This window comes from Columba livia, chromosome Z, assembly GCF_036013475.1.
Source record: "Columba livia isolate bColLiv1 breed racing homer chromosome Z, bColLiv1.pat.W.v2, whole genome shotgun sequence".
Taxonomy (NCBI): Eukaryota; Metazoa; Chordata; class Aves; order Columbiformes; family Columbidae; genus Columba; species Columba livia.
In genome coordinates, this window is record NC_088642.1 from 20,717,296 (window position 1) to 20,731,098 (window position 13,803).

At 34.6% G+C, this 13,803-nt stretch overlaps 1 protein-coding gene across 11 annotated transcripts in view; it reads left to right on the forward strand.

Annotated features, from left to right (window-relative positions):
* SPEF2 (sperm flagellar 2) overlaps nucleotides 1-13,803 on the forward strand; it is an 86,145-nt gene that overhangs the window by 41,282 nt on the left and 31,060 nt on the right. For 10 of the 11 annotated variants that reach the window (XR_010469267.1, XM_021292295.2, XM_065047532.1 and 7 more), the window contains 7 exons: nucleotides 1,438-1,575; nucleotides 4,116-4,276; nucleotides 5,110-5,296; nucleotides 6,096-6,228; nucleotides 8,582-8,695; nucleotides 11,455-11,593; nucleotides 12,830-13,059. Coding sequence is in view for 10 of the 11 variants with exons in the window: in XM_021292295.2 (XP_021147970.2) it covers nucleotides 1,438-1,575; nucleotides 4,116-4,276; nucleotides 5,110-5,296; nucleotides 6,096-6,228; nucleotides 8,582-8,695; nucleotides 11,455-11,593; nucleotides 12,830-13,059 (1,102 nt within the window). In the remaining variant the exon portion in view is untranslated. The other variant, XM_065047535.1, reaches the window with a different exon arrangement.

Genomic DNA, 13,803 nt, shown 5'->3' on the forward strand with positions numbered 1-13,803 from the left:
ATGCTTATATCTTTTTTTGTTCGGTAGCATATCCTTATGTGTATATCCTACAGTGCTGGGCCAGCCATGAGTATCTGATAGCCTTCACCTTGGCTACCTACTATCTATGTCACCACTGATGTGTTATGTAGCTCAGGGACTACTCATTTGTCAGATTCCCTGTGGCTTTTGTCCAACAGAGGACAACTGGATTTGTCTGAAGACGCTGGACACGGGGAGAAAAAGAGGATCTGACATATTAGCTATAGGATGAAAAGAAATGGCCTCAAGTTGCCCCAAGGGAGGTTTAGATTGGATATTAGGAAAAAGTTCTTCATGGAAGGGGTTGTCAAAGATTGGAACAGGCTACCCAGGGAAGTGGTTGAGTCACCATCCCTGGGGGTGCATAAAAGACATGTAACTGTGTTTCTTAGGGAACCTGGTTTACTGGAGGATTTCACAGTGTTAGGCTGATGGTTGGATTTGATGATCCTAAAAGCTTTTTACAACCTAAATGATTCTATGATTCTCTGATACTAGACTGAGACCAAGATATGGTCAATCAGGAATCACTTATCACCTGAAACCTAAGCTTCTCAGTGCAGGGCTGGTAGTCTGGAATGCCACTTCTATTTATTCCAAACAAGTCAGGTGGTGTAGAATTTCTTGGAGCCTGAGAGACAGATGATTTTAGCTTACCTTAGCACTGCATTTAGTAGCACTCTTCCCATCTCCTCTTATTACATAGAGGCCTGTCATGCTATTTCCATGCAGAGATGGCAATGAGCAAGTGTTTGCATGCATGTTGTTGTATGCTTAGTAGGTCCTCAATCCCATCAGTTATGTGCTTATAACAGATGTATCAGCTATCAGATATAGTCACTAGTTGAAGAGCCCTCAGTTATAAAGAAATGCTGCTATCAGATATAGTCACTAGTTGAAGAGCCCTCAGTTATAAAGAACCATCCACATTAAAGAAAAATGGAAAGGAGCTATGCAAATTGGAAGAATATTTGAACTCTGACATAATTTTCTTAGAATTTTTCATATTGCACATGTCCTTAGAGTATTCTTCTCGTAGCTGTATTTGTTAGCAAACCATTCAAGGGGAAATTTGGTGCAGAGTTAAACTATTCATATTCTCCCATCTGTGTCTAGTTTAGATAGGTCTCTCTGCCTGGGGAAAGCAAGGCAGCCTAGCGTTGTCCTCTTCCTATACATTGGTCTCATACTTTTGAATCCTTCTGTCTGGCATATTTCCCAAGCTAGTTTCTGTCAGCTCCCTGTAAGCACATAACTTTTTGACCAAGCTTTGATGTTTATAGCAACGAAGAAAAAGATCCAAGTGGGAATATTCCCTAGGCACAAGCAATATATATGATTTTTAATAATAAACATTAAAAAATACATTTATGTTTTCTTTCATAGTTATTTCTCATATTTGATTTTGTGTTTTAGGACCTAAGAGATTTTCTCTGGGATATCTGTGATAGCAGAAGGGAGGAAGCTGAGCAGGAACGTACTGATATCATGAATGATGGCTGGTTACCAGATCGTAGGGGGATTGCGATGAACCATTTCTTTTCACTCATGCAGGTATGGCTCTACTACGGAGTCTGCAATAGAAGGGGACAACAAAACAGATTCGGAGGACAGTAAGCCTCAGAGGAATTTCATACAGTTGGTTCCAAATAAGTGAAGGATGAAGAATTAGATAAGCAGATATTCATGCCTCTTCTGAATTTATCTAGAAAGTTAGAGATTAGAAGTAGATGGCATTCAATAAATTTAACTGTTTTTGCAGGCAGGCATGGTTAAGGAAAATATCATTGTTATTGTTCAGCTTTCAATCTGCGATATATATTGGTAGTCTTTGTGGTTTTATCAGCCAAGTGAATCATCTGATTTTTGTAACACAAATCTTAGAGCTGTTTATCCTTCTGTGATAATATTGACATCTGCTCTTAAGTTTTGAACTACATAATTAACTGCTGCTGTAGACTCACTTGCTGTTCAGGTTGTTGTGTATTTCGCATAAAATTATTTCATTTGTTGCATCACCAATGCAGCTTGAAATGCTTCCTTCACACTGAAAAAGAAAAATGTTTTTCGAAAATGCAGTGTCATTTGTTGCTATTGAGAAAATCCATTCAAATATGACCCAACTTTCAAACACCTAACTTTAAAGTTTTCAAGAGACTGTCTTCAGTTAGTTGGCTTTCCTCTGCTCCACCTTAAGCCTTTCTTCTTATTCAGCCACACTACTAATTACTTCAGTTGCTGAAGTAAAGTAAAATTTCCCTGTGACTGCTGTTCTAGGTGGATACATGTTTTTTATGTCAGGGCTGGAATAGACTGGGCTAGACTAGATTACATTAGACAGGCTTTTCTGAATGACCATTCTGTGAAAGTTTTGGTGACTGTAAGGGAGACAATGAAGACAATGTTTTAAACACATGCCGTGTGATGATAATTTGGCTGAAAAATCAGGCCTAAGCAGCTTAGGCTGGGCTTGTTGCCCTTTAGTTCTCTGTTTTATTTCTATGTGCTTACCAAAGAAGGGAACCACACTCTTATGAGACATGAGTGTTGTGGTGATTTAAGTAAAGCTTGTGAAGTAGTCAGTTGCTATATTAAGTTAATTATTAACTCTGTTAAATTATTAACTCAAGAGAGAGGTCTGAACATGGTTGTATATATGCTGGATTTGGTTGTGCTGTATGAGGAACTTGATGATTGTTGTGGGTCCCATACAATATTCTATGGTAATATGATTTTATATTCTATGGTAAATGTAGAGTAACTGCTGACTAACTGAACAACATCCTGTAATAAGGATATTTATATTTAAAAATTAAAAAATATATTTAAAAATATATCTTAAATTATATGCATAAGGGAGACAAATTAAAGTAATATTGCTAAGCTTATATCTTCTATTTTTCTCCTTTTATATGCATGTATAACTTTGCAACACTGCTTGTTTTCTGGCAGAATTTCATGGACATGTATGAAGCAATCCAGAGGAGATTCACTATGAGTCTGATTTGATGTGTCTTATGTGGATATGCAGAATGGCCATTTAAATTACAAATACATGTGTTACCCATAATAAGCTTTTTTTTTTTCCTAAGGAAAAATGCAACATTTTTACTTCCTTTACTTAGTATATACTCCCTAAAAAAAATGAATTATTGATGCTAAAACTACAGAACGAAAAATTTAATAACTATATATTTATGTTATGGCTTTGTTTGAGAAAGAGCCAAAAATAGGCTTCTTTGGTCTTGAATTCTCTGTGGGTTTTTCTGTGGGAAGTTACATATATTCCCCAGGTGGCTCTTTTACTATATAAACATACAAATTTGTATAAATGCCGTTTATCAGATTTCTTTCCACCATTCTGTGTACACACTGTTTTACAATAAGATATTTTCTCCTTAACTTATGGATACGTGTTGGTTTATACCACAAAGGTTTTATCCTTCGTTTTGTGAATGTGGTTTTGTGCATTTTCCCATGAATATTTAGTACTGTTTTTTCAGTTAGAAGCTAACACCATCCTGTATCAATAAATCAAAACATGACAGGTGTTAAATGTTTTTTGAACCATACTGGATTTCTTCCAAGACAATTCACACAAAAAGATCTTCAAGATACTTGGGTGTGGAAAGTCTGTTGATTTCTTTGGTCCAAAAAAAACGCATGGCTTCAAAAGTTTTCTGCCTCACTTTTAACTCTTTTTATTTTGTGCTATTAAGGGTTTTAATTATTTTGAACAAAAAGATGCCTATGAAATGTTGGTACTGGTATGTGTCTAGTATGGAAATACATATACAGCAAAATATATTGTAACTGAATTTAATGCATCAACTATTATTTATTGTAAACAATTTTTCCTATTCTAACAACTAAGAATTTTATTAAACCTTAGAAATACCTCTGTGAAGACATTATAGATGCAAGTAGAAGTATGCGTTAAATACACTGCAAATTTTCAAACAAATATGGTTATGTTCATTGTTCTCCCTCTAACTCTTAGGATTTAGATCACTTTGCTATCATGTATTTAAAACATAACAGAAATTTGTTCTGTCCTGTTTTGAATTGCAATCTTTCTGTTCTTTCTTCTTGAGGTTGAAGTGGATCGTTTCCAAGATACAAAGAGACTTCTTCACGACTATTATAGGGCAATGGAAGGAAAAATCCCAACAGAGGACAGTCAAGATTTTACTAGAATCCCATTGTTAAATATTATTGATGTAAAGCAGAAAGAAGATCAAAATGAATCAAGAAGGTAGAAATGCACTGAATTATACAAATATATACAATTTATTGTTAGCTTTGTGGGTGTATGTGAAAATACATATGTGTATATTTCAAATGATAGGTAAATAGGAATTTTTAACCAGGTATTATATTCAAATAATGAATCTTGAATCATCTTATAGTTTTAATTTATCCCTGTTTTTTTACTGACTTACCTATATAATTTTCATTAATACATCTCTGAATTATAAAACATTTAAAAAGCTGACTTAGAAAGGAATCTGCTGTAGAAATGTTTACTGCTTCTCTCTGTGTTGCTGACAGTTTCAAGCACAATCCTCACATAACTAAGTTAAATATTATTATGGAACATCAACAGGTTTAAAATTTGCACAGACAAACAAAATTAAAAGGGATATATAACAGCAAGTATAAGTCAAAGCAACAATGAAAGATGCACAGAACTGAATGCCATATTAAAGAGATATCATAAATTAAATTCACAATATCAAAAATACTGTCAATAATGATAGCTGCTTTTTTAAATACAGTTCACTTAGAAACCATCTGAGTAATAAAGCTGTACTTCTAGCCCTTGTGGAATATATCTGCAGATCACACTGTCACTTAATGTAGTTTTATTCGTCTATTATTATTCCTTATCTTCTTTAGTTAACAAACTGTTTTTCTTGTCATCCATTTTATCACCTTTGGTCTTAAGGAAAGTTCATCCCTTTTCTGTTGCTATGGCAAGTTTCGAAAATAGTACTCTCATTCTCTTACTATATTGTCCGATATAGCTATAAATTAACACTTTTTATAAAGAGGTGCACAAATTATGCCTTATGTTATCTTTTTAAGGATTCCTCTAGTTTCTTGGAAACTGCCTTCATCAGAAACAAGTATTACCAAGTCAAAAAGCAAGACAACTCTACAGAAGAGTGCTAAGGATGAGAATTCTTCTGAAAGTGGAAAGGCCACTTTTGGGAAAGACGAAAATCTTATTACTGATACATGTCAAGCAGCAGTAACAGCAGTATCAAATATGGTACGGAACGTTTTATTTACTTAAACATTTCTGGATCGGACAAAGCCTCCCATTCAGTGTGCAGTCAAAATGCACAGCCTTTGCACGGTGTATCTAAATTTCATGCCTCTTGCTCTGCCACTGATATTTCCATTGAATATGTTTGTGTTTCTATGAGGAAAATGTTGGAATCCATGTATTGTCAGATCTCCAGCACCTCTGTATTTACAACTGACTCTTTCATTCAGTTACTGAGAGAAATAATTTTAATGTTGACTCTATATATCTACTTCTTTCATGATAAGCAAACCCCTTATCCCTTATAGAAGTATGAGAAGAGGGAAAAATTTTATCCTGTAATGCAATGTTTGCTCAAAGCTTTCAAAACTTCAAAAGCTATGGTTACATTATTTTCAATATATAGCTGAAAGTAAATTAGGTGGCCTTTTGAAAAGGCTGGTTTGTAGGTTCACTTTTTCTTTTTAAGCATTTCAAAATAAGCTAAGTTCTGCACTCTTATGGTGGAACTGTAGTCTTGCTTTGCATACTGTTGATTCTTACGTTTCTCACTTTCTCCTAGATTACACATGATGGGCTACAACAATTAAAACCATTATTTTCCCATCTCGCATTTTTGCTGTAGAATTTTGTGGTTTATAAATAATCAAAATGTAATCAATGTACTTAGTTAAAATATCTCCTTTGTTTTATTTCATGTGTCTATGTCTCAGCAAGTACTTCCAGTAAGTATAGGTTGTTTAAACTGTAGTTGAACAGTATTGATACTATGTGCTTTACTATGTGTGACTATGGTGCCAAGGTAACCACTGAAATACGGTCTAAAGAAATGGAGGAAGAAGAAGAACGTCAGCAGCTGGAAGACCTGAAATCATCACAGAAAAATTCAGGCAAAGCTACTGGGAAAGGTGCCAAATCAGCTACTAAAAAGAAAGGTATTTGCAATTCAGGCTTTGGTTTAGCAGTGCTTGAGATTACTGAAATGTAAATGTCAGCAATACAGGAAAGAGTAAGTGAAGACATTTGATTTGGTTTTAATTCCTCCTTTTCAATTTCAAATGTGACATATCAGTATGAAAATCTGGTAGTAATAAAGGAGTGCGGAGGCTTTTGAATAGCCATTGCATTTTTTTAATCATATGTGGTTTTGTTGTTATTACATAGGAATAAATATTCTAAACAGAACCTAGAAAGTAATTAGTAATATTTCTCCTTGTGCTGTTTTGGAATTGAAGACTTAGAACTAGTTTATCAAATAAAATTAAATAAAATTCCATTACATTCTGCCTGCTTTCCAGCCATACGTCAAAATATTTCAATTCAATTCAAATAAAAGTACTGGAATAGAATGGATAAATTTTCCAATACCTCAAGGTGTTTTGGAAATAATTAATCAGCCTGATAGTAGCATGGATCTATCAAGGTCCATCATTTTTACATATAACTGTAACATAGTGTGAATAAAGAACATAAAATCTAATGGCACACATAGTCCTGAAAAAAGAGCGGACTCATATTGAGATAGGTGTTGCACATAGGCCTGGCAAGAATCTGTCCAAACAGATAAGAATACAAAATTTATTTGCAAAAGTGAATCAGACCTAGAGAACCCTATCTCTTTAGCACAGCAGTTCAGGCAGTCTGCTGGGAGGAATCTTGACATGCAATGCTCTTCATACATTTTTTCATAAATACTTCCTCGAGCAGGTAGGGGTTTAAGTAACTTCCCCTTCTTTCTGCAAGATGTCAGAGCTTCAGCAGGAAGTGAGTGAGGCTGGCAGCCTACACCTCGTGCGTTTTGTAAAGGCATTCCACATAGTAAGAGAGGGGCTCAAGACCTGCGGGTGTGAGGGTAGCCTGAAATTCAGGTACTGCATTTCCAAGTGAGAAAGCTGTAACTGCAGAGTTGTTATGTGTAAAGCAGCTGGTTTGTTTGTTTCTTTTTTTCTTTGAGAGACATTTTATTTGCACTGTAGTCAATGCTCTCTCTCCAGTTGATTCTGCTTATAGCAGAGTGAAGTAGAATAGCCCTGCAAATAGCCACATGGACACCTCACTTGTGAGCCTCAAGGAGCCTCGTGTGTGTGCTTAGCTCATCAATCCAGCCAAGACAGTAGCAGGTTTTCAGATTTCTGGAAAAGCTTTGTGATGAAAAATCAGCAGCTATTACCTATCATATACTAAGTGGCTAGGTTGGAGTTTGTGGATTGCTTCTTGGAACTGAGTTTTGGTTCAGATCTGGTACTAGATGACTTACCTGAAGTCACAAAACTGTAAAGTGACAGAATGGCAAATAGAACTCAGCTGTGCATTTGTCATGGTAGAAGATGAAGTATCAACTGATTTATCTGTAACTAAAGTATGAACATAGTGCCAAATACAGTGTTACTGTAGTACTGTGACAGAATAATTCCCTAAGGTACAGCTGTAGGCTAGTAACAGTGATACAAATTATCAGATATAATGTTATCACTTCCAGATTTGACCATTTGCTTTATGTTGACCTTACATATCATGCTTATGTCATTATTTTTTTCTGTAACAGCTCCATCTACTCTTCTAGGTCAAAGCAGTTACAAATATTTTAATATTTTTGAGTACTAGTCACAGTGTTGTGACTAAAGAATTTCATGCAATCTTTAAAACCATTAAAAAGTCCTTTACAATGTCTGTTCATAGGTATGTAAGTTAACACAAGCTGAAAATCATCTAGCAGAATGGTTTAGAAAGGCATGAAACTATATAACTCTTTTTTTTTTGTCTCACATATTCTGATTTTTTAAAATAGTATTATTGTTCTTTTCACTGCTCTGATGATAACCAATTATATTTACTACCACAGCATTTTTACTATGGTTTGCTAAACTTGAATTTGCTCCAGAAGGAACAGTTACCTTTCAAAACAAATTTGTGTAATTTTAGGGTCAAAGAGAACATTTTGACCATCTGGCATCACAACAGAGACACATCTATTCAGTCATGATTTTCCATTCAGAAATACATCTTAGGATGTTATTTAACTAATTTTAATACAGTTGTATATGCTGCATTAATTTTGTGTGTGTTAATTTTAGCTTGTCTTGCATATACAAATCACATTTGAAGAAATCTAAGTATGTTGAAATAAGACACGAGTAATCACTTTTGTAGTCTCATTAATGGTTACATCAAGTAAGGTGGAAAGTGCCATTTTCCATGTGACAAAATGTGCTGTCTTGTGAGGGAGCCCGTATACAGATCCAGACTTCTGAGCAAAATCCAAAGACTGAGAGGTCTGTTTTCCTGCAGGCCCGCCTTCTGCAATTGAAGATGGCTCAGTCCCTACATCCCCAGAAGAATTAAAGAAACAAGAACTGATGGTTAAAATAAAGAAAGAATATTTCAGTGCCTTGAAACATGAGGGTATGTTACTATTTGGTTACTTATAATGGCGGGGTGATTTAGGCAGTGTAATAATCAAAACTAGCCAGAAACTTTTCCTGGGAAAACGGATACAATTAGGAAAAAGGAAGTGTCTGGAGAAATCACTGAATTCTTTAGGATGGTAGTCATCAGTGATTTTATAGTAATATATTTAAATATAAAATATATTTAAAACAGAAATGAGTTTGTCTTTCTTTTTATTCTCTTCTATTTCACTTTATTTGATTTTATTTTCCATGACTAAGCAAATATTCATCATGAGAGAATAAGTTTCACATAGGTGGTTAGCCACTCTTCACTGCTCAATAGAATTTAATTCGGTATTTGAAATATTTTGATCTGGGAAAGAATTTGTTCACAATTATAAATCTCATTGATGCTCTTCTTTCTAATTTCCTATTCCTCAGGCTCCATGGGATTCAAGCAGCAAGACACAGATTTTATTTTTATTCTTACAAACCCCTTTTCAGACAGACTCTTCCAAAAACTATGTGTTGTTCAGACTTTGTCTCTTTGTCTGTCTTACCCAGTAACTTCCAAGCCAACCAGTCAATTTCAGCCCAAAGCAGAAGTCCTTTCTTTTTTTTCAAGATGGGTTTAGACTAGAAGAAAAAGACCTCTTTCTCACTAAAGGGAAGGTAGAACCCAGCCCTTAGATATTCTGGTTGGCAACAGTTGGCAAGCCCATCATCGTGTATGTTACCTCCTTGGCAGGGCTCACTTTTTTTTTTTTTTTTTTTTTTTTTGCATAGTATATATCTAGAAGAGTAGAGGGCCAACAGCAGTTAGTGAACAAAACACAAATTCATAAGGCTTCTCTAGGGCCACACCAGACCAAACGCAGGTGTACACACCTGCCACTTTCAACGTGGTTTAATCCAAAAACACCTTAGGAATCAATATTCTAAGATTTTGGGATAATTAGAAGAGGAATGGTAGTGACTTCGAAGATCTTAATAGCATGAAGACAAATTTTAGTGATTAATTGTCACGTCTTGTTTTCTTTAGGTTGCTTCATTTTTGTCTTGTATTTGACAAAAAAACCCCAGGAATCTAAGGAAGACTAGACACTTGAGCTGTACTTTGTATTTCACAGACACATAGCTAGTACATTTGAGGATCATAGTTTCATTTGCAGCTATGGTAACTGGATGCTTGTGCTTTTGGTTATAAAGATATAGGTGCAAAGTCACTAGTTGTGGGCGCTTGCTAAATTTTTAAGGTTGATTTTATATTCCATTTCTCTGTTACATCAATAAGTCTTTTACTCTGCTACTGTTAAGAGAGCAGTTTCATCAGTGGACTGCACAGTACCTGCTTCTGAAAATGCAGGGAGACAAAAAATTGTCATACACCTATCTTTGTAGCGTGCTGACAGCACTACTCAAAATGTAAAGAGGTCATAAAAAAGGCAGCCTTGAACTGTATTAAAGAAACGTAACTAGACAAGCACAAAGCATCATCTAAAATACTTTCAGTTGCTAAGAACCTTTACTCTTACATCTTTGCCATCAAATGAAATAACTGTCTGTGAGACTCAATCAGTTCTATGTTTAAAATTTTGAATGTCAACTCTTTCTTTCTCAAAACAGAAAGTGTGCAGTGTTGCATTATACCGTTGCTGAGAAATAACATTAAAAGGACATGCCTCATATTTTTGCAGTTTCATCTTTCTACATTGATTGCCTAAAGAATGTTTCAGCCTCAAACTTAAGTATTTTGAAAACTTAGTAGCCTATGGAGTGATTATAATATAAATATTTTGCAGTCTTTGAATTCCCTGTACCAATTACTAAATAATATTAACTGTTTCAAAGATTCTGCATTACAGAAGGTTAAATGTGAAGAAAAATCAAATTGAACACTAAATTTGCCTTCAGGATTGAAAATAATCTCTAGCTACTTGTCCTCTTTTCTCGCTTTTCTTTTGTAAGGCTTCAAATGTCTTTCAGTGCCTTTTTCCTGTGCCTCTCAATACATTACTTCAGGTGTCTTTTTGTCCAGTTGGCATCCTTTTCACTTTGGACATTGCTGACCTGCCCAAATTTCTTGTCTTTTTAGCTGCCTATTTTATTTTATTTTATTTTATTTTATTTTATTTTATTTTATTTTATTTTATTTTATTTTATTTATTAGCTTCTCAATGAAAAAGTGATCATTTTTTTTAGTCTATGTATAATTTGGGTAGGGGTGAATTATTTTCTTAGTGCTTACTAACCAAACTCTTTTAGAATAAAACCTGACTTTGAGGGTACAAAATAGTCATATGTAGAAAGCTTGGAGCAAACCCAGTGAGGTTAGTTCTAAAGGGCTGGAGGTTAGAAGCAGTAAAGCAAACTTGTATAGTGATTAACAAAACTATTTAGATGTGTTTCCTTTAATATTTACCCATAACAGGATACTCAGACTTGCATAATTAAGCTTTTAGATTTGATGCTGTGTAGTATTAATTTAGTTCTATGTCACTGTCTACTTAAAAATCCCCTGCACCTCTGTATTAGTTTTATTAAGATATTTATTACATTGTGAATTCTGCTGCTTATAGAAGACACATTTTTCTAAAATACATGGTGCAATGGGAGTGATTCTGAAAAACAATTCGTTCAATAATGTGAGAAATTAAATAAATATTTTTCTGCCTAAACACAGGTTAACATGCTAAACTTTAGGTCCTTAAGACTGAGAATTTTCCTCAAATTTTATAAATAATAATTATTATGACATTACTATTTAAACAGAGATAGCCACAATATCTCGACTAGAGCTTCTAAAAGAAAAAGCTTTAGCATTTCTTGAAGAGCTAACAATGAAAGCAGAAGCAGCTTATAAAGATATGGAAAAGTGGCTTGGATCTAGATTCCTGGCAGAAACATCCAGGTAATGTATATCCAGTTTTAAACAGGAACTTTTTTCTTTTAGCTATGCTAATACAGATAGTTTTTTATGCAGAAGCAAATAATTTGGAAAAAAATATAGAAAATAATAATTTCATTTCATAATCTGGAATTTACTTTGATCTTAAATACCTGAGTATCACTTCTTGGATGATTAGAAGGTTCAGCTGGCAATAGTAATCATGCTGTTTTTCTAGACCACAGTTTTGGCAGATTTATGAACATCAGCAGACAACCAGTTATTCCATTTAGTAGAAGCCTCTGTATCACTTTAGTGGCTTCTGTGACTTCGGATTGTGAGGTTACTTTTTCCCATGTCTTACGCATGCTGCAAAATTCTACCTACTGTTATTACCACCATGTATACAATTTCTCAAAATTATTTCAAGGTCCATTAAAAAAAAAAATCTGTTCTAGTAAATAAAATGTGCTTGGGACAACTCTGTGGCACAAAGACCATCTGATATAGAATGGTCTATGTTCATATAATTAAAATATTTTCCTTTCCAAGAGAAAGGGATTGCTTTGCCTTGTTTCTGGCCTGTACTAACTTTTGAAGGATACCTGGGACAGTACTAGTTGGTCCATGTCAGAGCAAGACCAAGAGAAGAGACAGCAATGTAGGATGTGAAGACTCTAGTAGGCAATAGCTCAAAGAAGATGAGCTCTGCCTGACAGCCAGTTTTATTGGCTCTTCTGACAACAGCTACCAAAGACACAATACTTACAGAACATCATGCCCTTTGACCTGACACCCCAACTGTGTCTAACGGAACATTGTAGACAGCTGATTTCTTTCCCTGTATGGATTGTACTCATTACACTTGAAACAGGACAACATATGTCCCTCCACAATGATACTCTAGAAAATGCTCTATACATCTAGAATGTATGGACAGAGCAGAAGGCAAGACATGAAGATGGAGTAAAGGATGATCACAGCTGGAACATGTATACTCCAACCCTCCATATTTTTCCATCAGGTCTCTTCTGTGGCTTAGATCTGCCTTTATATAAATTTCTTACCACAGTTAGAAGATTTGTTGCTGCCAAAAGAGCAGTACACATCTTAATGATTTTGCTGAGTACATAATTCACACAAAGGATTTGTAATTCTTCAGGAAGGTTCTCAGAGTGTAATCACATTAAAACTTTAACCTAAGTTATTAACATTGTGTGTTAAAAGTACTCATTGTTTTCTGCATTTCCATTTGCACAGTGTTGAAAAGCTGATTGAGGTTGCACGACACCATATTGAGAATTCTAGCAAAATCCAATATGAAATGACTTTAGAAGAAACAGATTTCTTCATCAGCAGTGATGTAAAAATGATGCCTGACCCTGTCCCTTTACCACATGCTCCTCATGTAGAGACCTCTGGAAGTGGTACTCTAACTATTTCACAACTTACTACACTTCATAAACAGTTTCTACAGGTGGCACCTAGAGGTAAGAAAAAATTTTGCTTTTCACTTCTGAAGCACTGTTAGTTACCAACTTAAAAGTAACTGCTGGGAGCTACTAAACATTAGTTACCTGTATTATTAAAGATCATACTACAATTAATGATTCTGCTACATACAAAAGGAAAGTCATAGTGCAGAAAATTAAAAATGTGAAATACCAAAACATTTGAAAGGTTTAGTCTCTTTGCTATGGGCTTTATATCCTCAAGACCACATACTTAATATTCATCTAACAGGTGCGTCTGCAATATATTTTCAACAGGGATTAGTATCATGCTTATTTTTCTTAAAAATAATTTCAAATGCAAGTCTTTATCTCATTTACTAATTTAGAGCTCAGTGAACACTGAAGCTACATTATTTTAAAACACATTTTTAAATAAATCATTATTTTAATGCAACTGTTGTATAGAGGCTAGAATACCTATGAACGATTACATTCTTCAAATCAATGTGTGCCAGCAGTTTTGGGTGATTTGCAAGTGTTAACTCAGTTATGTACTTTTTTTTTTTTTTTCTTTTGTGAGTGCATTTATTGTGTCCCTGTGCTCTAACTATGGGAACCTTAGGCTCAGGAAGCTTGAAAAAGACTCTCTTACTAAACTTCATTCTGTTGTATTAATGTTACAAAATAATTTAGGTAAGGCAGTTTTAAACTGAGATGGAAAACAGTTAAACACATATTTGCTGACAGATATTACTATCACTGTTCTGTATTATAATATGA